General features: G+C 37.8%; 1 protein-coding gene across 9 annotated transcripts in view; it reads left to right on the forward strand.

Annotated features, from left to right (window-relative positions):
* Positions 1–266: 266 nt before the first annotated feature.
* The window catches only part of LOC307162909 (uncharacterized protein), a 31,615-nt gene continuing 5,313 nt past the window's right edge, over positions 267–26,568 (forward strand). The window contains exons 1-5 of one of the 9 annotated variants that reach the window (XM_079878654.1): positions 269–311; positions 2,321–2,577; positions 3,539–3,635; positions 4,960–5,008; positions 10,394–12,360. In XM_079878654.1, the coding sequence (XP_079734780.1) occupies positions 10,399–11,748 (1,350 nt within the window). In that variant the 5' untranslated portion in view covers positions 269–311; positions 2,321–2,577; positions 3,539–3,635; positions 4,960–5,008; positions 10,394–10,398 and the 3' untranslated portion in view covers positions 11,749–12,360. Of the gene's footprint in view, positions 312–2,320; positions 2,578–3,538; positions 3,636–4,959; positions 5,009–10,393; positions 12,377–13,834; positions 13,973–22,644; positions 24,432–26,568 lie in introns of those variants that run through there. The other 8 variants (XR_013821990.1, XM_079878655.1, XR_013821989.1 and 5 more) reach the window with 8 other exon arrangements.

Below are 26,568 nucleotides of genomic sequence, written 5' to 3' on the forward strand. Positions count from 1 at the left end.
TCATACAGAAAGAAATGTACTCAGAGCTGTATATAATTTTGAGTTATTTACTAAAATCATTACTTTGTACTATGGAGGATGAGACAAAAAAAAAAAAAAACCTTGTTCTCAACTTTTTTGCACCGGACTGGACTATATATATATATATATATATATATATATATATATATATATATATATATAAGGATATAATCTGTTAAATCTATTAATTCTTCAAATGAACTGAGGAGGGCAGCAATACGCCATTCTAGCGACTATAGTCTGCCGCACATATCAGAAGAAGAAGAAGAAGGTGAGGAGAGCAGTTCACGGTATTTCTCATATACACAACCATCACACACAATTTATACAGTTTGTTTAAGCGACAGGCTCATTTCTGTATTGTTTTCATCGATCACAGCGATACTTGAGCGTCTTTTCTGGCGTCTTTCTACTGAAATAAACATTTAGTGCAGCAGCAGCGAGCATGAGGAGAATATGTTGAGTTCATTCAGACCTGAGCGATTTTGTGTTCGTTTGTGTGATTGTCTCGATGTTTGGAGTGAGAACTGTTACTGAATGTCAAGTCAAGAGTTGAGATCTGTGAGGGGAATTGATTGAAAACGATCTAAAGTTTTGCTGTTGCCATTTTAATTGTAGCCTACCTTCATATTTCTTTGTTGACTTATTTTTTGCATATTATATTGCTAAAATTTAAATATATAGAACAGATAATTATAAACACTTTCTCCTTGTCATGAGTAATGAACATGGGGAAAGTTCAAATCTATACATAAATGATAAATAGATAAATATAATACAATTGATAATATCAGATAGCTTAAATATTAATGAAATTTGAAACTGGACATGTTAAATAATATAATAAATAATGCTGCTTCTCTTTTTTAAAGTTTTATGGCCTGGCCATCGTCAGTTTCTGAACATACAAAACTAAAATATGTTACTGATCTAATTACTTTATTGCAATTAATATCACAGATAGCATAACATCTCCAAGATGTCTGTTAAAGAGTGGTTCAAGGTTTATCAGATGAACACAGCAGTAGGGTTGGGTATCTTTTTTTTTTTTTTTTTCAATACTGGTGCCAAATCAATACTTTTAAAATGGTACCGTTGCCTAAACGGTGCCTGAACCGATACTTTTTTTTTTTTTTTAAAGAGAGCCTCAAAACGTTGGTGAATGACATTAATGGCTTTTTTATTGAAAAAAAAAAAAAAAAAAAAAAAATATATATATATATATATATATATATATATATATATATATATATATATATATTCTTAAAATATCACCTAATGCTGTAAATTAAATTTAATGATTTAAGTAAAAAATATAATAAATATGTAAAATAGTACACGTTTAGCAAAATACTCTCTATAACTCTTTTTTTTCTAGTCAACTAACATGCTATAGCCTATATTATGGTCATTAAATTATAATAATATAAGATATAACGTATGAGGAATATACATTTCAGTAAATTGTATTGTATCTTTCAACATTGTTCATTCGTGTTTATTTACTATTAGCTAGTAGAGATGATGGGTTCACGTGCCGTTAGGGATCTGTCACGTCACATTTACAAGCGCCAAAATGGTATTTATTGTTTGAATTTCGTAATAAAATTGACAGAATCTGAGAGCTGAGATTTTTTTATATCATAAGTAACCTGCTCTGTCCAGTCTGTCGGTGTCCGTGTCCTCATTGCTTCGCGATTTTTGTGTGCGTGAGAAAATGGATGTGTTGCGTGAGAGCGTGTTTAAAGTGTCAATTGTGTGAGTCTCACGGTAAATGCGTGAGAGTTGGCAGCCCTGTGTTCACACAACATGCCCCACCTGCACAACTGAGATTCAAACCCTGCTAGTGTCTTCTGCTAGTTAGCAAAGCATTAAAGAACCATATCAACTGTTAAATAACATATTGGAGATTAAAATAATATCAGATTTGTCTAATTTAAAATAAACACCAAAAATAGAGGTGAAAAAATAACATAAGAAATTTACTTTAGCTATGGTTAAATAAATGTTCAGTGATATCTTCCAAGGATTTCTGAATTTTGGCGCAATTTTTTTTTATCTATATAGTGTTGAAATGGCAACTAGTAAATACACTAAGTTTAGAAATGTTAGCATGTGTGGAAGTATTTAAAACAAGGGTGTTTCAACTAGCCCCTTGTTAGGTTGTGCCCCGCTCTCCCCTATGTTTCTGTAAAAAAATTTTTTACCATTATTTATAATTGGAAGAATTTACATTATTTATATTCTGTTATCAATTGGTATAAAACCAAACTCAGTAACTGAAAATTTTTTTATTTAGGCAGATCAGCTCCTCCCACTAGTTACATCATCAGTGAAGCTCCTCCCAGAGCAATTACATCATCAGTGAAGCTCCTCCCACAGCAATTCTCCAATAAATGCTGTAAATTCCCATCAGCTACAAGTGAAGACGAGCATCAAAGCATCAGGAAGAGCTGAAATCTGCAAAGACTGAGTTTATTAAAGAGGACAGTGAGAACATGAGTGATCCAGAACCTTGCAGAATCAAACACACTGAAGATCCTGAAGAACAAAGAGGTTGGTGTTTATTCTTCATTCATTCATGATGCTGAAGAACATTCATGTTAGAAACATTCAAGCACTTCATCACTTTTTTGAAATGGTTATAGTTTTTTTTATTATTGTTATTAATTTTTCGTTTTCAACAAATGGTCAGTAAAGGGTTTGAGAAACTTTCATAATGATTGTAACTTAAATATTATAGCTGTTTTATTTTACATTTATATCAAGCTAAAAAAATTTGCAGCCATGTTACAAAAACGTTGGACATTTATCAATATAGTTTATAGATATATATTTTTTGGGAAATTAAAACCAATATTCTCCTGCAATGTAATCTGTATGAAACTAAAGAGATACAGAGGTACAGTTTCTCCTGGCTCAGCAAATTATCATTAACATTAATGTGATAATTGTACCGTGAATACAATTTCGTAGAAATAGTAATATTGTGAAATATTTGTACAATTTAACCCCCTGAGGTCGGCTATCGTGCCGGCGCGATAGGCTCGTTTTTTTTTTTCAAAACTGTTAAATGTCTTCTTTTATTTGTGTACACTCATAATAAAAATAAAATGTTGTGTTTTTCGTAAAACAAAGAAAAATAAACATGATGCGCGTTTTGCCGTCTCTCAATGTGAAACTCATTCTGAAACGCGACAGAAAATGACCTGTAACTCAGCGAATGTTTGTCACACAGACTTGAAACGCATGTCTATACAACACTTGGAGTCTCTATTTTTAAAGTATAAATGATATAAAAAACAAATATTCTCTGTTTAATCCATATGAAAGCAGCGGCATATACAGTTTCTCAAACACGTCCTAATTAACTCTAATGTGACCACGCCCATGCGCGCACGAGGGATTGACATGCAAATGATCCACACGGAGAAACGCAGACCTGTAAACGCCCTCATTACCTCAAAACAAAGAATCAGAGACTTCGGTAACTTACTCCTCTCTGCTTTTCATCGAGTTTGGAAGACTGTGTTTGTGCTGTGCTGTGCTGTTTACCTTGGATTTACCTCAGAAGAATTAGAAGAACGCGATTTGAAGATGAGACGATTTTTAAGGTAAGACATGTTAAACTGGTGGTGCCAGTTTAAAATGTATGTTATGAAATGAGATTGGAGTAAAAACATGAACTAAGCCCAATATCATACATGTATATGTATCTATATATAGACAGAAACACGTTGAAGTGTGAACTAGACTGGTAGGCAACCTTTCAGTGCTAAATGTATACATGTTCGACACGAGGATGTTGCTTGGCTAAATGAAGTTTACACAAGACTAGATAATGATCTGAGATGTCATCGCTCTGCTGCAGAATTTCAATGGCATCAACATCTATTCATGTGATAATATTAGATCTAGAGTATGATTGCGACAACGAGTAGGTCCTCACACGTGTTGTCTAATTTCAATTGAGTTCAGAATATCTTTAAATGCCAATCCCAATGCATCTTTTTCATTAAAATCACCAACAATTAGGACTTTATCTGCAGCCAGTACTAACTCTGGTAGAAAATCAGCAAATTATTTGCTAAAGTCTGTATTGGTGCCCTGTTGGCCTGTATTAGTGATGCGCGGGTCGTCTCAGCCCGTGGGTCGGGTTGGGGCGGGTAAAGAAATTGTCACTTTATTTGCGGGGCGGGTCATTAAAAACAAAATAAAATAAAAATCCATATATGTTGCATGCAATGTCCAGCCTATATTAAATATTTGGGAATATCAATCTAATCATATTTTAGTAGGTTCTTTGATAAGGCCGTAGCAATGCAACTTGCGTGATTTCCCCAAACCTTTGGCGTCATGTGACACAGCCACAACAACAAAGACGGAGAAATAAAAGTGAAGATGGAAGATGAGGTGCGGGAGAAATTGAGGTCGGGATTTTACATAATTGAAAGAAAAAAAGGTGAATGATGAATTAGATGAATACAAACGCTGCTTTGTAAATATTGAAAATGTTTAAATCATTATCTTATTAATATGACCTGATTTATGGTTCATATTCAGAATCGTCTGTTATTGTCAGTTTACATGGCGATGTTTCCAAGCACTTTCAGGCTTAAATAAAGGCTGTTTTCATTTACATTACAATGCCTAGTATATCTAGGCTATTTAATGGTCGCGGGTGCGGGGCGGGGCGGGTTGTAAAAATAGATACAGTGGTGCGGGGCGGGCTGGGGCGGGCCAAATAATTTCATAAAAGCGGGACCCGCGGGTTGGAAAAAAAGCCGACCCGTGCATCACTAGCCTGTATACAGTAGCCAGCACAAATGTTAAACGTGATTTCTCATTTACACTAGATAGTGTTACATTTAGCAACAACACTTCAAAAGAATTATATTTATTATAAATTACAGCAACACCTCCCCCTTTGCCTTTCAGATGAGGTTCATGTTTATAACAGTAATCTTGCGGGGTGGACTCGTTTAAGGTAATATAATTGTCTGGTTTTAGCCAGGTTTCTGTCAAACACAGCACATCTAGGTTATAGTCTGTAATCATATCATTAACAATAAGTGCTTTTGAAGTAAGGGATCTAATATTCAGTAACCCGAGCTTTATCATTTGTTCATCCGTATTATATCTGTTTCTTATTTGTATGATATTTTCTGTTATAAATGCTTAATTTAAATAAAGTATAAAGGTTACAAGCAACAAATGATAAACAAGATGGATCCTTTTAGAAGCACATGTGTTATGAGAGGAAACATGGTATTTTGTCAACTCCGTCAGATGTCAACACCATCAGGATTTGTGTCTGACGGTGTTGACTCTTTCTAAGACGGTGTTGACAAATGCCATTATGTGCATTATTCCTCATTTTAGTGTAGTTTACTTAAATTATATTACTTACCAAACATTTGATATTACTGTTGCTCAGTTTTATGTGTTGAATTTCAACCAATTGCCATATAGCTTTATGTTTTGAATTGAAACTCATTTTCATAGCCTCTCGAGTACTTGATATGTAATGAGGTGTAGCTTATGATTACCCATCATTTGCAGCTTATGCTTATCCATCAGAAAAGTATACTGACCGCATAATGGTATGCATTTCAGGCTAGAATGTAGGGCTGGGCAAAAAAATCGATTTTTCGATTAATCGTTTTTTAAAATGTGGTCGATTCAAAATCGATTCTCAAACGCCACGAATCGATTTTTTCCCATATTTATTTATCTATTACCCAAAAGCCAGTATTAGTTTTCCTCCACTGTTCATAGGCTTGCAAACTCCATTTTATAGCTAATGCTGTGAGATTTTATGTTTGTTTTATCTTAATCATAAAATAACCTCAACTAGTGCTGCACAATTAATCATATCGCAATCGCGATGTCAAGCCTACGCAATGACGTGAATGTCCTGTGACACAGAAAGACTCGAGCTGATATCGTGCGTGCGCACAAGACAGCCCAGAATACAGTTCTCTTCCGTGCTTGAACGAACAATAACACACACAATTATGCCAAAATGTCTTTTTGTCGAGTATCTTCATAACATAAGAGCAGTCTTATGATGAACGTGAATGATGAGGCGCGTGTGAGATCCGCGTCTCTGTTAGCAGCGGTTGGTCTCTTAAAGGGACAGTACACAGTAGCCACTAATTATCTCTGTCATTAAAGTTAATCAAAGAACAAAGGGAACAGATAAAAACACTCACTGCTCTTGACTAAATAACTTTTGTAACTTTAATAAGGATTAGTCTATATATACTTTAGAATTAATGCATCGCAGACTGTTTGATAACTTTATTCAATTTCTGTAGGCCTATGTCCTACCTAGACAGATAAAATATATGCAAGTTTTTTTTTATGGGTTTATATGAGGATTTTTAACCTGTTTGATCAAGGCATGCGACTGTTCTGACTTGTCCAATTTTCAGCATAAATTTTTCATCTTGCATCAAAACCCTGTCTATTTATTGTATGTTTAATATACAGGTTGGTAGCTCTTAATTTCTTTTTATTAATTAACCACTTCCAAACTTATGTTCACTTTACTTTCTTTTTTTCTTTTTTTTTTTTTTATAAATATAGGATTTGTATTAAATATATAGGCTATTCATTGAGTGGAATCGAAATCGAATTTAGAATCAAAATCGAATCGAGAATCAAAATCGAAAATCGAATCGAGAATCGAAATCGAATCGAATTGAGAGCTTGAGAATCGAAATCGAATCGATTTGTAAAATCTGAATCGATACCCAGCCCTACTAGAATGTCTAGGGAGAAGCTATCAGTGGAGGAACGAAAGAGAAGGAATAGGGAGTATCAAAAAAGAAGGCGAAAAAAAACTGATAGCCAGCCTGAGCTGAAAGAAGAGTTGCTGAGAAATGAGAGGGAAAGATGGAGAAATAGGGTGAAAGAGGGCAAAATAAAAAACATCAGTGATTTGGAAGAAAGAGAAAAGAGGTATAAGAGAAGGTTTTGGAAACAAGCACAGAAAGAGTCAAGAGAACACAAGAACAAAGCACAGGAAGGCCAGCATCTAGACACCCCACCACAGACTCCTTTGGACATCAGTTTTGAGGAGCCAAGGAGTAGTAGACAGCTAGTTGCTGGTGAAAGGGAAATACGCAAAACTAGAAAAAGACACTCCAGAGAGATTAAATCACTGAAAGACATATTTGACAAGTTAAAAAAAGAGAGGGGCAAGCTGAGAAAGGGACTTGAACGTGGAAAATGTATTCAAAATGAGAAAACACGGGACTCACCTCGAACCAAAACAGAGATGATGGTTCAAGGGAGCCAACTCAGAAATCCTTTAATCAAAAGATCACTGCTCTTCCACCTTGCAATGACTGCAGAGCTGAGAAGAAATGCTCCTCGCACCCACAGAAGAGGCAAACTTGCATCCTAGCATCCAAAACTGTCTTTGTCTGTCCAAATTCTCAAGAAGTATTCCTATCCACAGGGTTCATGAGTTTGGCCTGACTTACAAAACACTGACAGAAAAAATACCAAAACAAAGGAAGCCTAGGTTCCTCCAGACAATATCCCTAAGTGTTCACAGTTTTTTGAAAAACAATGCAAGGATGACAACAGACAAGCAAGACACCATTACCAGGATAAAGGTAAAACGTCAAAGGATGATTCTGACCGACACGATGCAAAACCTTCACATTGCATTTGTCCAGCAAAACCCAAACATTAGACTTAGTAACTCATCCTTCTGTGCATTGCGTCCATTTCACATTACATCTCCAAGAGCCTCAGACCGAAAGACATGTTACTGTCTGTACCATGAGAATGCAACACTGATGCTTGAGGTCCTGAAGTCATTCAATGCTTTAACAACCAGCAAACTTGAAGGGAGTTTCCAACTTGTATGTTGTTCTCCAGCAAACAAATCTTGTCTTTTACGTACCTGCAACCGATGTCTGAACAAATGTTCAGTTCTTTCTCCAGAACAAGGGAAAACACAAGTGGAGTGGAAGCAGTGGAAGCGTATTGAGGAGCGAACAGAAGATGGAGCTCACTTTCACACCAAACTTGTGGAACACACTGGCACTCTTTCAGAGCTTATGATTTTCTACCAAGACAAACTAAGAAATGAGACAACCACCCATGTCCATTCAGTTCAAAATCAAACCAAGGAGTACAGGAATATGATAACAATTTGTGATGAATTCACTGTTATTGTTCATGCTGACTTCTCTGAGGCCTGGAAATGTAAATTCAGCTCAGAAGTACAATCCTGTCACTATGGGCAAAACCTCCCACAGCTCACACTTCATACAGGCATGTTCTACACCAAACATGAAAAGGCAGGATTCTGCACGGTCTCAGAGTCCAAGCGCCAGGATGCTGCAGCCATCTGGACCTATATGGATCAAATCCTGACAGCAATTCATGCAAGATTTCCAAAGATTAATACTGTTCACTTTTGGTCAGATGGTCCAAGCAAACAGTATAAAAATAAGAAGAACTTTCATCTCCTCTGTGCTGTCCCTCCCCAACTGGGATTCAAGAATGCAACGTGGAATTTCTTTCCTACATCACATAGCAAAGGTGCCCCAGATGGCATTGGGGCAACAGTTAAGAGGTGTGCAGACAGTATTATGCTGAGAGGCCGGGACATTGTGGATGGCAGAGCATTTTATGAGATGGTGTCCAGCAGCCTAAGTGGTGTCAAGCTACAATACGTTACCAGTGATGATTTTCAGTCCTATGACACTCTCCTCATGCCAGCCCTGAAATCCATCCCTGGAACAAGGAAGATTCATTAAGTTGTAGCTTAAGGGAACATCATCCATTGTAGAAACATTTCATGTTTTTGCAGTGAGTCACAGATTTGCCAGTGTTTCAGTCCTGTTACTCACACTTTGGGTGGCATCCGTCAGGACCCAGATGAAGGACCCAGACAGAGTCCTCTGGCGATGCTGATGGAGGCCATGGAGAAAGAGCCTAGCAGAGAACCTGAGGGCACAACAACTGGGATAGGCCCCGATGATAGGAGACTGGCTTGTTGTCATGTACAAACAGAACTGGTGGCTGGCTAAAGCCTTAACAATTGACCCAGAGCATCAAGATGTTCAAGTTTAATTTTTTCACCCTCATCGGCCAAATGTTTGTTTTCAGAAAAAACAAGGACGGCGGGATGTCTGCTTTGTGCCATTTACAGATATTCTAGTCAAGCTGAATGAGTCATCATCACCCGTCCGTACAAGCAGCACCAGGGAGATATATAACATATCAGCAAAGGTCATGGATTTCATAGAAGAGGAACACTTGAATCGTCTTTTGCCTGGTGTTTAAACTCCATCGACTGCCTTGAGAAGTCAATTGTTAATTTTTTTATGACAGTTTAGCAATATTTTAAAGGTTTAGCTGTCATTTTGACTATGGATGATTTGAATTAGTTTACATACTTTAATAAGCAGCATATACTTGAAAATGGTGTGGACTTTACAAAGGGGGTTCATTTCTTTTTCTATTGCCTGTAAAGTCCCATGAGATGAAAAATTGGTTATATAATAAGTTTTCTTCATATCTTGCAATGTTACAATATTTGTGAGAGTTCAATGGTTATTTTGAATGAAATATTTTTCTGTTTCTTACAAGTTTGTCACCACCGTCAGTTTTGTCAACACCGTTGATGCCTTGTCAACTCCGTCAGAATGATATATTGTTGTTTTTTTTTGGTTTTTTAAAGATGAGCTGTTTTGTTCCCTCAAGAATATTTGTTAATAAAATGGTTGCATTTTCAAAGTTATTGTGTAATTTGTATGCTTCTAAGTATCACTGTTCATTATGGCAATTAAATTATATATTGATTAATCCATACAACCTAAACCGCAATCATTAAACATTGACTAATCTAAATTTTAAAAGGTGATATGATTCATTTAAAAACATTTTTATATGATTAAGACAATTAAAAACTGCTAAGAGTCAAAATATCTGTGATAATTTAATTAAAAATAATTGTATAGACATTTCTATGTGTCTGATGGTGTTGACAAAAATCCAGTGCTGGATAAATTAGCAAACCTCTAATTTATAAAAAAAAATTAAAACTGGGAGATTGTTCCAAAACATGGTTACTATAGCCAAACCCTCATTTAACAAATATGTATACACTGGTTTTTAAAATAATGAAGATTTTTTTTTAGAACATCAAAACCTTTTTTGTCCCTGATCTCAAGAATCACTGGTACCTCATTCATGCAATTAATTTATGAAAACACCAGAATTATGATATTTTATAGCAGTTGTCTACTAGTACTTTCTGCCATTACATCAGGGCTCACTTTCATATTTCTCTCTTCGAATTATTTTGCTGAAAATGAAATGAAACCTTTTTCTTTGATTTCAGACCTGATGGAAGTGAAGGAGGAGAGTGAAGAACTGAGTGAAGTGAAGGAGGAGAGTGAAGAACTGAGTGAAGTGAAGGAGGAGAGTGAAGAACTGAGTGAAGTGGAGGAGGAGAGTGATGAACTGAGTGAAGTGGAGGAGGAGAGTGAAGAACTGAGTGAAGTGGAGGAGGAACATCATGTCAAACCTGGAGAAAAACCTTTGAGTCGCTCAAAGACTAAAAAGACATTTTTAAAGAAAACAAGAGCCAAGAAATCTTTCACCTGCACTCAGTGTGGAAAGAGTTTCACAACCAAACAAGGTATTGAGCGTCACATTAGAGTTCACACTGGAGAGAAGCCGTTCACATGTGATCAATGCGGGACGAGTTTCGCACGAAAACAATATCTGACCGAACACAAGAGGATCCACACTGGAGAAAAGCCACATATGTGTGTTCAGTGTGGAAACAGTTTCACAACCAAACAAATTCTTGTGCGTCACATGAGGATCCACACCGGAGAGAAGCCGTTCACATGTGATCAATGCGGCAAAACTTTTTTTAGGGCATCAAACCTGAAGAAACACCTGACAGTTCATACGAAGGAGAAGCCGCATTCATGTTCTGTGTGTGGAAAGAGTTTTTCACTGCTGCCATATTTACATAAACATGAGAAAATACATACTGATATCAGAGAGTATGTGTGCTTTGAGTGTGGGAAGAGTTTTACTACAGCAAACTGTTTGAAACTGCACCAGATAATTCACACTGGAGAAAAACCCTACAAGTGTTCACACTGTGACAAGAGATTCTGTCGGTCAAAAAGTCTGAAAACACATGAGAGGATCCACACTGGAGAAAAGCCTTACAATTGTTCACACTGTGACACAAGATTTAATAATTTAACAAGTCTGAAAAGACATGAGAGGATCCACACTGGAGAAAAACCTTACAAGTGTTCACACTGTGACAAGAGATTCAGTCGGTCAACAAGTCTGAATTCACATGAGAGGATTCACACTGGAGAAAAACCTTACAAGTGTTCACACTGTGACAAGAGATTCAGTCACTCATCACATCTGAAAATACATGAGAGGATCCACACTGGAGAGAAACCTTACAAGTGTTCACACTGTGACAAGAGATTCAGTCACTCATCACATCTGAAAATACATGAGAGGATCCACACTGGAGAGAAACCTTACAAGTGTTCACACTGTGACAAGAGATTCAGTCACTCATCACATCTGAAAATACATGAGAGGATCCACACTGGAGAAAAGCCACACATGTGTGTTCACTGCAGAACTAGTTTCAGACACAAATTATCTCTTAAGCTTCACATGAGAGTTCACACTGGGAGAAAGACCATTTAACTGTGATCAGTGCGGTAAACAGTTTCATTGGTCGTCAGTCCTGAAGAAACACATGAAGATTCACACAAAGGAGAAGATTCATTAGTAATATTACAGCAGAAAAGACACAGCGGTTTGTGTTTCAGTGCTGAAGTCCTTTACTACAGAAGATGAACTGAAAGAGTGCCAGAAAATTCACACTGGAAAAGAAGGCCATAACACTTTTAAGAGAGACATGAATCTGATATTAATTTGTAACTTGTTTTTCATCAGAACATCTAGTTTCTCTTCCACTTCTACTCTTCCATGCAAACTCAAGATTTCATGTATCTTTGAAATTGGACACTTTTCTTCTCTTCTTCTCTTGAGATGCTTTGGCTCAGTAAAGAGAGATATCTGTCTCATTCTCCTTCACTTTTACTTAATGTTTGTAATTGCTTCATGTAATTATTGATTAAACTCTTTACATATTTTATCAAAATTGTATTGTCCATGTTTAATTTCTGCTGATTTTGCTTGAATCAAGAATAATTTTATTTCTGAATGACATGAAGCATTTTTTGCTTATTGCGCTTTCCATGTTTTAAATTTCTCAATATGCTTTTAAATGCCTAATAAATTATATTTCACTGCACACACGACTGACACTGAATGAGATTGATGTCTGTCTACATTATTAACAGTTTCACCCTTGATATCCAGTATCATATATACATTTCAAAGAGTTTGTTCCAGTCAGTTTGATGTTTCATTCACACCATGAGGCTTCATGTATGGAAGGCATTTTCTGCCAAATTTAAATAAATAAATTAAATGATTAAAATTAAAATTAAAACCAGATTAAAGATTTCATTACAGAAAACTGTACGTAAAATATGTGACAAAATTGAGAATGAAATGAAATGATTCATCATCACTGTCAAATTGAAAAATAAAATGCAATTGGTGATTTCACATTTCATTTCCACTACAGTCTCGAGGCAAGACTGCCAATATTAAAATGAAAAGCCAAACGTGAAAACGACGCGTGCTGGTCAGGCTGGTTGTTTCCACGTTCTAATGTTGCGGCAGCTTCCCAGCAAAAGCTCACTAACAGATTTTGCCATATCTCGTCATCTCGATTACAATATAATCACATTTAAATAATTTCATGCACACGGGACGTCGACGACTTCACTTTACAGAAGGCGTGTTTCTAGCGACGTTACTTGAATAAGCCACACCCACTCATTAACATAGAATTTGCATGCAGTAATTACACAGTAATACCATGGTCATTGAACCAGGTTTTGGTTCTTTTGGCAGTGTAGGCAGGTGCAAATTCTGCTGGAAAATGAAGTCAGCATCTCCATAAAGCTTTTCTTATGAAGTGCTCTGAAAATGTCCTGGTAGACGGCTGCGTTGAGTGGACAGCACAGTGGACCAACACCAGCCGATGACATGGCTCCCCAAACCAACACAGACTGTGGAAACTTCACACTGGACTTCAAGCATCTTGGATTGTGTGCCTCTCCATTCTTCCTCCAGACTCTGGGACCTTGGATTCCAAATGAGATGCAAAATTTGCTTTCATCAGAAAAGAGGACTTTGGTCCACTGTGCTTTATTAAATCCAGAGTCAACCGTCTACCAGGACATTTTCAGAGCACTTCATGCTTCCTTCATTTTCCAGCAGGATTTGCACAGGCCCACACTGCCAAAAGAACCAAAACCTGGTTCAATTACCATGGTATTACAGTATAATTACTGTGCGATTTCCTGTAATATTCTAATTTTCTGGGATTTTGATTTTGTGGGTTTCATAAGCTGTAAGCCATAATCATCAAAATTATAACAAATAAAGGCTTGAAATATCTCACTTTGCATGTAATGAGTCTATATAATATATTAGTTTCACCTGTTAAGTTGAATTCTTGAAATAAATCAACTTTTTGATATTCAAATTTTATGACCAGCACCTGTATACATTTCAAAGAGTTTGTTCTAGTCAGTTTGATGTTTCAATCACATCATGAGGCTTCATGAAGCCAGAACAATTACTATGAACTTTAAACAACACAGTTTTTACAAAATAAACTGAAATGATTACTGTCTCCATCTCACCACAGCTTTACACAACCAGCAGAAAGAGAGCAGCTCGAATAAAGATACAGGGATGGTGGCGTGGCTTGGGAGTGGTCAGCGGGGGTCAACAGTCTCCCCCAGGAAAGAAAACAGCATTCACCCAATGGGAGAATGGACATATAGTAGGTTTTTGTGACTTAGTTGCCCTTAGTTACCCTATGTACCAGTGTAAAAGGCTCTACAGACGGGGGGCTGTTTAGCTCAGTGTCACCCCCTGTAGGTGTCCGAATACCCCCAATGCCCATTAAATATCAGGCATCTGTCATCCCAATTAACCCTTCAATCCCTCAGAGTCATTATGTGTCCATTGGCAGCTTATTTGTATGGGCGTTTGTCCACGAACCACCTATATGTACTTCCTCCACAGATTTTCAGTATGATTAATGTCTGGAGACTGGCTAGGCCACTCCAAGACCTTAATGTGCTGCTTCTTGAGCCACTCCTTTGTTGCCTTAGCTGTGTGTTTTGGGTCATTGTCATGCTGGAAGACCCATCCACGACTCATCTTCAGTGTTCTGGCTGAGGGAAGGAGGTTCTCGTCCAAGATTTGACAGTACATGGCCCCGTCCATTTGCCCCTCAATACAGTGAAGTGGTCCTGTACCCTTAGCAGAGAAACGTCCCCAAAGCATAATGTTTCCACCTCCATGCCTGACTGTAGGGAGGGTGTTCTTGCGGTCATAGTCCGCATTTCTCTTCCTCCAAACACGACGAGTTGAGTTGATGCCAAAGAGCTTGATTTTGGTCTCATCTGACCACAGCACTTTCTCCCAATCCTTCTCTGAATCATTAGATGTTCATTGGCAAACTTTAGACTAGAGTTCTACTCGGAGCATCCGAGGTTCGGGTTCTGTTCTATATTTGAAATGGTCAGCTGGGTCCGGGTCGGGTCCCAATCTATTACTTAGGGTCCCGGGTCTGTTAACATTGTGTGTAATATACCTGAGTCTTTTGGACTCGGAGAACAGATCTGTGATCAGAGTCAGTCAGCACTGCTTGTGTGTTTGTTGTAACTTGCAACTTGTACAATTAGGATAAGAAAAGTGTGAGCCAGGAAATAAGGTTTAAAAAACACAAATTGCGCTAAAAAGCTATTCAGGTTGCTCGAATGTGCAGTGTCAAGCGCGTCATGTTTCTATGACAACCAGAGCAGGACTTATTCCGCCTGTCACGGTTACCGTTGGTTTCTGCACTACATTACCCAAGATTCCCTCTAGCACACCTGCACTCACTCTCAGGATCATTAATCACCCGCACCTGTTCCCAATCATTAACCTCATCAGTCAACACTATAAAACTCTCACTGTGATTTCAGTCTTGGTCAAGCCTCCAACAGGAACAGACCATAATCCGTTGTCTCCGTTTCCTCTGATACATCAAGATACATCAAGATACATCAAGCTGTACTGTATACTTACCTGAAACACTCACCTGTATGTCCTTGTTGTGCTGTCTTCAGAAATCCAGTCTGAGTCCATGCTGCCTGAAATCCTGTGTTCCTTTGAGTTTCCAGTGTTTCATCTTAGTTTGCTTGCTGCCAATCCGCATCTGAAAGAGAAGAGACAAAGATTACTGAACTGAGATTGCTTTACGTCAACTTATCCAAAGTGAAAGTGCTTCCCTGCTTTTCACTCCACATCGAGTTTCCTTCACGACTTCAGCACTTAAATTGAGTGAATACTCACCTCGCACTCTGTTCATCTGTAAATAAAGCTGTGTTTGATTCACTTACCTCTGTCTCCTGGTTTATATCCTGACACCGCCAAGACGCGCTTTACAATTCTCCAAACACTTCTTTATTACTCTCCCATTTTTATAATAATTTGAATGAACCGTCTTGTTCGATCTTAAAGTTTTGTTGGTCAGATTCGGCGCAGAGAGCACAGGGATTATAGCAAATAAATAATGCTAACGTAGCGGCCATGGCACTGAACGAGGAATCATTACTATAGTTCAAATGGCAAATAGTCAAAGTTATTATGCAAGTTAACTCAAGTCGAAATGCAAATATGCAAAGTCGCATTTGTCATCCGTCAGCGTGACATCAAGTGGACTTTTGAAGCTGAAATAATGAGTGTATTAAGCTTGGAACAACGAGAGGAATAACATGGATAACTTTCTTGTCGTAGGATTGTAATGCATCACAGTCAGTCAGGTACAAGGAAGAGAGACGAGACGACGGCTACTAAAATCAGGTAAAACAAAAAAAAATATTTTTCTCAACTCGTGTGGAATATGTGACAATCGGGTCCAGCCGGGTCTGTGTCTTCCCGCCGGGTTCGGGTCCAGCTTTCAAATAATAGACGGTCCAGGTCGGTTCGGTGTAGCACATTACGGGTCTTTTTGGGACCCGTGTAGACCTCTACTTTAGGCGGGTCTGTACATGTGTCTTCTTGCGGGCGCTGCAGTAGTGTGTTACCACTGGTTTGCCTGGTGACTGTGGTCCCAACTGCCTTGAGATCATTAACAAGCTCCTCCCGTGTAGTTCTGGGCTGATCCCTCACCTTTCTCAGGATCATCCGTAACCCATGAGGCGAGATCTTGCATGGAGCTACAGATCGTGGGCGATTGATGGTTATTTTATATTTCTTCCATTTCCGAATAATCACACCAACAAGTCTCCTTCTCTCCAAGCTTCTTGCCGATGAATTTGTTGCCCATTCCAGCCTTGTGCAGGTCTACAATCTGGTCCCTGACGTTTGACAGCTCTTTGGTCTTGCCCATGATTGTGGAAAGGTTGGAATAGAAGATACAGATTCTGTGGACAGGTGTCCACTGACATTAGGAGTACTTTCTTAAAGTGACAGGACTAATCTGTGTTCCACATGGGCACATAAACAATCTGTGGGAGGCAGAATACTTGCTGGTTGGTAGGGGATCAAATACTTATTTCACTCAATTTATAACCTTTATATAATGTGTTTTTTTCTGGATTTGTTTGGTTGATAGTCTGGTCTCTATCTGTTAAAATAAAACCTACCATAAAAATTATAGACCCTTCATTTCTTTGTAAGTTGGGGAACTTACAAAATCAGCAGGGGATGAAATAATTATTTGCCTCACTGTATACAGGCACTTAAAGTTCATTGTACATCTACTGAATTCCTTCTCAGCTTTTCCCATGCATTGCTGTTTATTTATTTTACCGGCAAAGTGTGAAATCCCGGTATTGTATAGAATGCCTAGGCAATGTATAGAATGCCTGATGGTTTTTGGCAAACTGTGAAATGTAAGTTTTTTGTGAAAATGTTACATACTTTTCCTAGGCATTCTATACAATTCCTATCCATTATACAGAATGACCAGTACCATTTAGGCAAAGTGTTAAAAGGGCACAAAATGAGAAGCCTTTATTAATTAATACGCATTTGAAACTGAAAGAACAAAACTACGAAATAAAGCACAGGATATTCTTACCGGAAAACAATGAAAGCAGAACTGAAATTGAAGTACTTGTTACACTAAGAAAGGCCGGAGTAACACGTGGAATTGTACTCACTTTTCTTCTTCACACAAAGACACCTTATATTTTGGCACTTTGATCTTGTACATGAACAGAATATTGTTACCGGTAAAACACAAAGCAGAACTGGCATGACCTACTTGTTGCAGCAGGGAAGGCTACCCATACACATATTTTCAGAGTATATTTTGGAATATATGCAAATATTTGAAATTTGCCCAATAAATATATTTCACACTTAACATCATGTATTTTTGTTATATTTCAGAATATATTTCAATGTATTTGGAATATATGCCACATATATTTTTGACACTTTTGGGGACCCATACAGAAAAAAATACATTGAAATATATTCTGAAATATAACAAAAATATATGATGTTAAGTGTGAAATATATTTATTGGGCCAATTTCAAATATTTGCATATATTCCAAAATATACTCTGAAAATATATTTCAAATATATTTCTTTTGTGTATGGGTAGAGTGACATTTTGAATTGCACTTAATTTTCTTTTTCACACAAAGGCACCTCATATATTGGCATTTCGTCTTGCACATACACCTGACGAATCCTTGGCCGCTTTCTGTGGACTGAGAAGTAGCTGCAGATCGGAGAGGTATTTCGTGGTCAGGAACGTCTTCAATTCTCATTAAGTTCTTTGGACATACGGTGAATTGTGATCTGGCGTAGAGTTGCTTCAAGATTCCTTGTGCAGTTCCAAGTCGGTAAAAGCCATCTTCCGTCACATTCATAACAACTTCCAAGAGATTGCGTGAGTCACCCCGCCCTTTGTCGACGTCGGGAATCGGAACTCGCACAGTGGCACCCAAAGGCACAGGAGGAAATTTTTTGTTTTGTTTCTTTAGGAGAATGTTCACAGATGGCATGAACGTTTCGGCCACACTTTCGACATGTATGAGCATCGCTGGTTTCTTTTAAGCAGACGCAACAGATAGCGGAAGAAGAAGGATTTTCGGTAACCACGGAAATAGAAGGCTCTTCGATAACCATGGCTTCATCACTGTTTTGGTTTCCTCCATCATAGATTGCATTCTCATCTATGTCTTCTGCAGGGAGCTGTGCCTCTTGCATTGATTCATCTTGTGCCTCTTGCATTGATTCATCTCGTCTTTCTTCCTGCTGTTGTGTTGTTTGTACGCTCTCTATTATTTTTTCGAGCTCTTCCACAGTCTCTACGTCTTGTAAAACGTCGTCAGGCAGGGACGACATCGAGAGACCTACTCTAGCTTTGCAGCCGAACAGAGCTTCGTATGGTGACCTCTTAATCCCAGAATGAAAAGCTCTGTTCTTCATAAGTTGGACGAACTGCAATCCCTCACTCCAGCAGCTAGTTTTTTCATCTTGCATCCAAGCACACAGCATATTTTCAATGTCCTGATTAGCTCTTTTGACGCTCCCCTGACTTTGTGAGTGGCGCGGCTTACCATGGACGATCTTCAGGGTGGGCCAATACTCCTTTAGGCTGCTTACCACATTGTTTGCAAATTCCCTGCCGTTATCAGACTGTAGAATCGTTGGAGCACCAAGCAACGTAAATATGTCGACGAGCTTGTAGGCTACTTCTTCCGCTCTCTTTGATTTCAGAGCACTGAGAACTACAAACTTAGTGAGATGATCTTGGTACACCATTATAAACTTGTACTCTCTGTCAGGATGGGACTGAAAATCGATGAGATCGACCTGACAACGGGAGTTGAATTCAGAAAAAACCATTGGCTTGACCACAACACCTTTTTTAACACCTTTTTGCTGCTTCTGGCAAGGTTCACAAAGGTGAATGTACAACTCAATATCATGACGGGTAATGTTCTTATACTTGGGTGAAAGTTCTTTCAACATCCTGTCCCATCCTCCATGATCAATAGCCAAATGGGCCTTATGGAGTACGTCAAATAACTCGGGAGTCCGCGACGTAAAACTGAATAGCACTCGTACCTTCTTTAACAGGATAGATCAACTTAGTCTTATTCTCGACCATCATTACGTCATAGTGTTTCAACAGCCAATAGTCCCGTGGTTCCTTCTTAATGGTCGTCTTAGCCTTTTTCACATCGTCCACTAACTTTTGGTAACTGGTTTCGGTTAGGGAAACAGTTTTTAGCAGCATTGGCTCTTACTTGAGATAATTCATCGCAGAACCGTCGTTGCATGTCAGCATGATCAGCATGATTCCTGTCTTAGCACTACACTCCCTTCCGACATGGTGATACAAGAACCACGGGAAAGGATGACGGGAGAGCGTCTGTGGAACCTCAGCCGGATGCAAACGGCACCGCAAACAGTAAACAGCGGGATAAAAATGGCGGTATTAGACGTATTATATACTTTGCCGGCAGACAATCCGGCATTCTATAGAATGCCTAGGCAATGTATAAAATATCAATCATTTCACACTTTGACGTTCGATTTCGGGCATTCTATACAATACCTTTTATAGAATGGTTTAACCAATAAAGGATTACACACTTTGCCGGTAACATATACACTGTTTAAGAATAAAGCAGTAAAGTTAAGATCAAAGTCCTTTTGCGTCCACAGTTGTGTGCAAAGGCTTGAACTTTCATTTTCAGATTCATGTCATAATTATGCCATCTTTAATATCACATTATTCATCAGTGTGGACCAAGTCACCACTTTCGTTGAGGAGAAGCTAATGCTTAGTTAATGATGACTACTATATTTGGGTGTCAACAGAATTCATGTGCTCTGTGCTGTGATTGGCCAATTTTGGGATTTGTCCTTTTACGTGCAGGCTACTATGAAGAAGACATTAACATGCTTGATAACTCGCACCAGAATTAATGAAAAACATTAGTTCTCACATTAATTGATAAACTGTTCTAGTTCTTGTTGTCTTACATGCATGAATTCATGATGATTCATGTACCATAACTGTAGCTTTGTCCACAATGGATAGTAAAGACCAATTATTTTCTAAACAAAGAAACAATGATCATGTGTAATAAATCATAAATCATGGTGATATACTCGTCTTTTAATGTTAATGTTTAATTAAGGTGTTGTTCATCCATGAATCATGAATGAAAGACTTTGGACTCGTTTTAGTTCCTGATGATTCATGATATATTAATCCATGAAGTAATGCATAAATCATGCATGAATTGATGCATGAATTCATGATAAACCATAAAGACATGATCGTGGGGCGCATGCAGTGCTGACCCAGACGCTGGCATGTTCGCCTCTGTTTGATTTTTAAATTTGGTTTCTGAAGCTGTTTTACTCTCAAAACTTTGGAGATATGTTCTTTAAATTTATACTGGTCTGGATTTGGAGCTTGAAATATGCCGTCGATTGTGCACTTGCACTCGAAGCCGATGCGAAGTTGGGAAGTCTGAGAAGTGGCGAACTGATCTATTTTCAGCCGAGAGGATCTATTGAGTCTTCGCTACAATCTTCGCTCCGCCGAGACCTTGCGATATTCCCCTCGAAATCAACTATTCTCCACAAACAACCTGCAGGAGAAGGAAATGGAGAAAGAGAGATACTAGAGGGGGAATCAGGAATAGACTCAAACGATGCGGCAGCCATTTTCCTCTGCCCACAATTACTTTAACTAATGCTTAATCACTTAAGAACAAAATGTTTGAACTCGAGGCATTAATGAAATATAAGAGACTTTAAAAGAACAAACCTGCTTTGCATTACTGAAACACGGTTAACGGAGGAGACTGACGATGTAAACTTTGAGGGATATACGCTAATTTGACTGGACCGTGATAATCAGAAATCATCCAAAACCATTGGAGGAGGATTTTGTATGTTTGTCACCAACAGCTGGGCAACAAACATCACGGTACGTGGAACTTATTGTTCAACACACTACGAACTATTATCTGAGTCATTCAGGCCACACTACTTGATTCGTGAGTTCGGACAAATAACTGTTATCTTTGTCTATGTACCTGGGCCAAATTTAGCTCTTGCAGCCGAGGGCATTGCTGCCAGCTACAACATGGCACTTCGTAACTCATCGGATGACCCAGTGTTTCTTTTGGGAGATTTTAACAACTGGGAATTATCTGCGTTTTTGCCGAATCTGGAACAGTACTTAACTTGTCCAACGAGACTGACAAAAGTCTGGACCAATGTTTTGGTAATGTGGATGGTGCTTACGTACCAAGGTGACACCCACCACTAGGACGTTCACACCATAATGTTATCCACCTCCTTCCAAAATATAAACAGATACTAAAAAGGACTAAACCTGTCATTCAGCAGGTTCAGTCATGGACTAAAGACTCAATTGAAAACCTTAGAGACTGCTTTGAGAGCACAGATGGAATCTGTTTTTTAATGATTTTAATTGTTGCAATGATGACGATCATGAGTCTTTGAATGACACGATTACCAGTTACATACATTTTTGTACAGAGGTGGTGGTTCAAACAATTTTTTTTAGAATATTCCCAAACAACAAACCTTGGAATAACAAAGATATTGTCTTTCAATAGAGCAGTTTTATAGGCTTTTATCATGTATCCTGACTCAAATAATGTGTTTCTAACAGCAAACAAAGTGAGATGATATGCTGATGATCCTGAATGGCTTGTTGAATGAGTGTTGATAGTCTGAGGCTCATCAATATTAACAGATCTGATGAAAACACTCTTTATTTCATGACAATATATTCCTGTTTTCACCTAATTTATTATGCTGATGTCTGCAGATCTCCTGTAAATGGACACTTAAAGCTCATTTCATTGGTGTCAACTAAGTTGAGTTTAAACAACACAGTTGTTTAACTGATAAATGTTCTAAATCTAAATGTTATTGAGTTTAACTGTTTTTCTTATCATTATTTTTTATTTGGAAGAATTTACATTAAGAAGATATTGTTTTTCTTTATTTCTGCATATTGTAGAATATTTTTATTGATTATTAACTGGATTAAGTGAAATCTATGAGAATATTATCAGACATTATACCATTATATCTGGCTTAGGGCAGAAGCATAAGAAAAAACAAATGTATTGATTACCTTTGAGGTGTATATATGTTTGATACTGGACTCTGGAGTTGCTTTTGCAAAAGCACTCGACTTTGTTAGATAAAACTATTTCCTGGATAGTAAAGTTTATTTTCTGGCATCAAGACTTCAAGATTGATTTTTAATGAAGTGACAGACTCCACAACAATATGCCTATATTTGAATGAAGAAGGAGAATCATTTTAGGGTTAGGAATTGAATGAGCATCAGTAAATTTATGATAGACAGAAAGACATGATGTACAGATTTTTTACAGATGTGTCATTTAGTTTAAAAACACTCACTACCTGATATATTTTTTATTTTGGCAGATAAGCTCCTCCCACAGCAAACATGTCATCAGTGAAGCTCCTCCCACTGTAATTCATCATCAGTGAAGCTCCTCCCACAGCAATCACATTAGGCTTGTTCGACTTCATGCAGCTCTGCGCAGACCAATCGGCGGCTGACTTGAAGCAGTGCATACCGGTTAAAATTTTTGTCCAACTTGATACAGCGCCGACGCCACGTGACTGTGACGTATGCCATCAAAGTACCGCGAGAGCGATTCGAGAGTAGCCGGAGAACTCAGCCAGCGCAGCTTCTCAAGAGCGGCTGCACGAGGGACGACACAGCTGTTCCATGATTGGCCGGATTCACCGCATGACAACGATCACGTGCGTTTCGTGTTTATTCGAACACCTTTAGGCTCACAAATCATTTTTAATAACAGTAAACACTCTTTTCATGTCGTTGCGATGTTATATTGTGTCATGTTTATCAAATTAAAACTGATTAAAAAACGTAGACTCCACTTCATTGATAGTAGCTTATGCTGAACTATATTCTTGTTCAGACAGATGCTGTATGAAGCAATACATAGTATTGAATGAAAATGTCTCTGAAAAATCTGTGTATTATTTGGCAAATATTGCATTTATTTCACTTCAGCTGTGGTAAAGTATGCAAACACCACGTGAGCGGTCACTACGGGAACCAGAAAGTGTCCGACTTCATGTCTCCGTTTACAGCTCCTCCCCGCCTGTACGCGGCTACTCTCGCCGATCGGTTACATCCAGCCGCAGCCGATGTCGAACACACCTATAATCAGTGAAGCTCCTCCCACTGTAATTCATCATCAGTGAAGCTCCTCCCACAGCAGTTCTCCAATAAATGCTGGAATATTCCCATCATCCTACAAAGGGAAGACGAGCATCAAAGCATCAGGAAGAGCTGAAATCTGCAAAGACTGAGTTTATTAAAGAGGACAGTGAGAACATGAGTGATCCAGAACCCTGCAGAATGAAACACACTGAAGATCCTGAAGAACAAAGAGGTTGGTGTTTATTCTTCATTCATTCATGATGCTGAAGAACATTCATGCTAGAAACATTCAAGCACTTCATCACTTTTAGATATGCAGTTAAACTATGAAATGGGTACAGGGAACATTTCAACAAATGTTCAGTAGAGGGAGGTTTGAGAAACTTTAATATTGATTGTCAACATCAAACCAAGTATAATTTTAGCTCTGGTTTATATTTGGAGAATATTCATGTTAGAGACATTCAAGCACTTCATCACTTTTTTAAAATGGTTATAGTTTTTTTATTATTGTTGTTATTATTTTTTTGTTTTCAACAAATAGTCAATAAAGGGTTTGAGAAACTTTCATAATGATTGTAAAATTTTATTTTACATTTATATCAAGTTAAAAAATTTTGCAGCCATGTTACCAAAATGTTGGACATTTATCAATTTAGTTTATATTTATATTTTTTGGAAATTAAAACAAATATTATCCTGCAATGTAATCTGTTTAAAACTAAAGAGATGTACAGTTTATCCTGGCTCAGCAAATTATCATTATTGTTAATGTGATAATTGTACAGTGGATACAATTTTGTAGAAACAGTAATATTGTGAAATATTTGTACAATTTAAAATAATTGTTTTCTATTTGGATATATTTGGCACAAAGGTATGTGACTGTTCAAGTCTTTGTCTTTAGATCAGTGTGTACAATAATGTGCTTTTTTGTCCTTTGTTGTGTATCTTTGGATTATGTTGTGTTGTAAATAAATCCAAACAATCAAAAAGCCTTTCTTTTTTAAATCTCCTCATTCTTTGTGCAAGGTTGCTCAGAATGACAGGGACTGATAGCTCCTAATAGGGCCATTAGGGTAGGGTCTTTGTCTTCCTCAGGTGTGAAAGACATTAATATTCATGATGTGTTCACACCTCCTTGCATAGACCTTTCTCACACAAAACATGTCTTACAAATTTTAAATCAATATATTGTCTTATCTGAATGAGCAGTCAGGGCGATTTTCACATAGTTTTGGAGCAAATATTCTAGGCTAAGTGATACGATTTTCAAAAGTCTTGTGAAGAAATACTCATTATGGGTTTCATGACCTTATTTCAGTGACATTTTTTTTTTCATAAACCACGCAAAAACGTCATTATCTCAAAACTACAAACTTTTACACACATGCTGCTGATATATTATTGTAGCAGAGTTTGTGCTGAATACAGTGCAATTAGACTTTAGCCATGAAAATGTCACAAGTAACAGAATTAAGCACAAATGACAGAGCATGTCAGAACACCTCCAGGGCCAGAAAACACCTCAGACCCCAGAGGGTTAAAGCAGGCAAAGTTATTTATTAAGTTACATGTTTAAATATACAGACAGTGGAATGGAACAACATACTGTATAGAAAACTTAGTTGTAATGAATAATGCATTGTGGTGCAGAAAAGGTCATAAAAGCCTTTCTTGTAGTATGAGGTTATGCACCGGTGTGTGTAAGTGGCAGGGTTAAAGCCTTTCTTCTAGATCAACAGTTCCCTTTCCTTCTTATACCCTGAGCAAAGCATTGATAAACTTGAGTGGAATACCAACACTGAAACTGACCAACAGGAAACCAAAAGATGAGGCAAATGGGTGGAGATTACAGACATTAACATATTATCCTCAATGCATGTTTAACCAATAGTACCTAGATTGTACATTAGGATACTTTAATATCTCTATTAAAGGTCCCATTGCATGGATTATTTTATTATTTTAGAATGTTTCCAGGGGTGCCCTTATAATGTTAGTATGTTTTTTAAATCAAAATTTGTTATAATTTAGAAATAAAAGGCATATTTCCTAGCTTGATTTCATCTTCTGATTTGAACACTCTGTTTGAAGGGGCGTGTCTGCTGTGAGACTTCAATGTAAACGCCCACTGCTGTGATTGGCTGACATGCTTGCATATGAAATATCTGGCATTACATGTGGAACTATCTGGAAAACTTTTACTATTACAGCTATTATACGTTTTTACTATTACAGCTATCGAGATGAATTAATCGTGATAAGTTTTTTAAGTATTTAGATCTATTCGCGTCACATAAAAAGTTGCAGTGATGAGCATTGGGCAGATAACAGTCTGTTGATCGCGTGAAAAAAGATCTTATCATTGCAACGCAGTTTCTGCACTCTCACTAATGATTTCACCAATGCAAACATGAGGTAAGTACAGTAAGAGCTTCGTTGTGCAGTATAACAGCGTCATTGATTTCATAATGAGTTTTGGCAAGTGTCCAGATCACTACAAATCACTACTTACTGCTTGCTGGAATATAGTTGAAATTGCCCCCTTCGTCAGTATGAAACGCTGAGAGAAGCCTGCTTGATATTATCCCAGGTTAGAAAAACAATCCGTGGTGAAATGGACAGAGCAAACTAACAACTTCGAATTAAAGGTCCCGTATTATGCCCCTTTTCACAAGATGTAAAATAAGTCTCTGATGTCCCCAGAGTGTGTATGTGAAGTTTCAGCTCAAAATACCCAACAGATCATTTTTTACAGCATGTTTAAATTGTCATTTTTTGGGGCACAGAAAAACGCGCTGTTTTAGTGTGTGCCCTTTAAATGCAAATGAGCTGCTGCTGGACGACGCAGGGGGCGGGGCTTCATGAGCTCGCGCTTAGTCTGTCAGGACAATTTCAGCTCACGGAATGATGATAATATCAGAAACTCTCAGTAACGGTGTTCATTTCGAGTCGGACAATAATGCCTACAGAGTCAGAGTGCTGTATAGAGATGAAACAGGTATAGTTTAGTAGTTTAATTATGGTTATTATAACGTATTTGTCATCTGCTTGTAGGCTATGTATCCATTATTTATTAATAGCCTACAAGTCTGCTGTCTGAATGATGATCAAACATATACTGATGAGTTT

This window comes from Squalius cephalus (genome assembly GCF_949319135.1).
Source record: "Squalius cephalus genome assembly, chromosome: 1".
NCBI lineage: Eukaryota > Metazoa > Chordata > Actinopteri > Cypriniformes > Leuciscidae > Squalius > Squalius cephalus.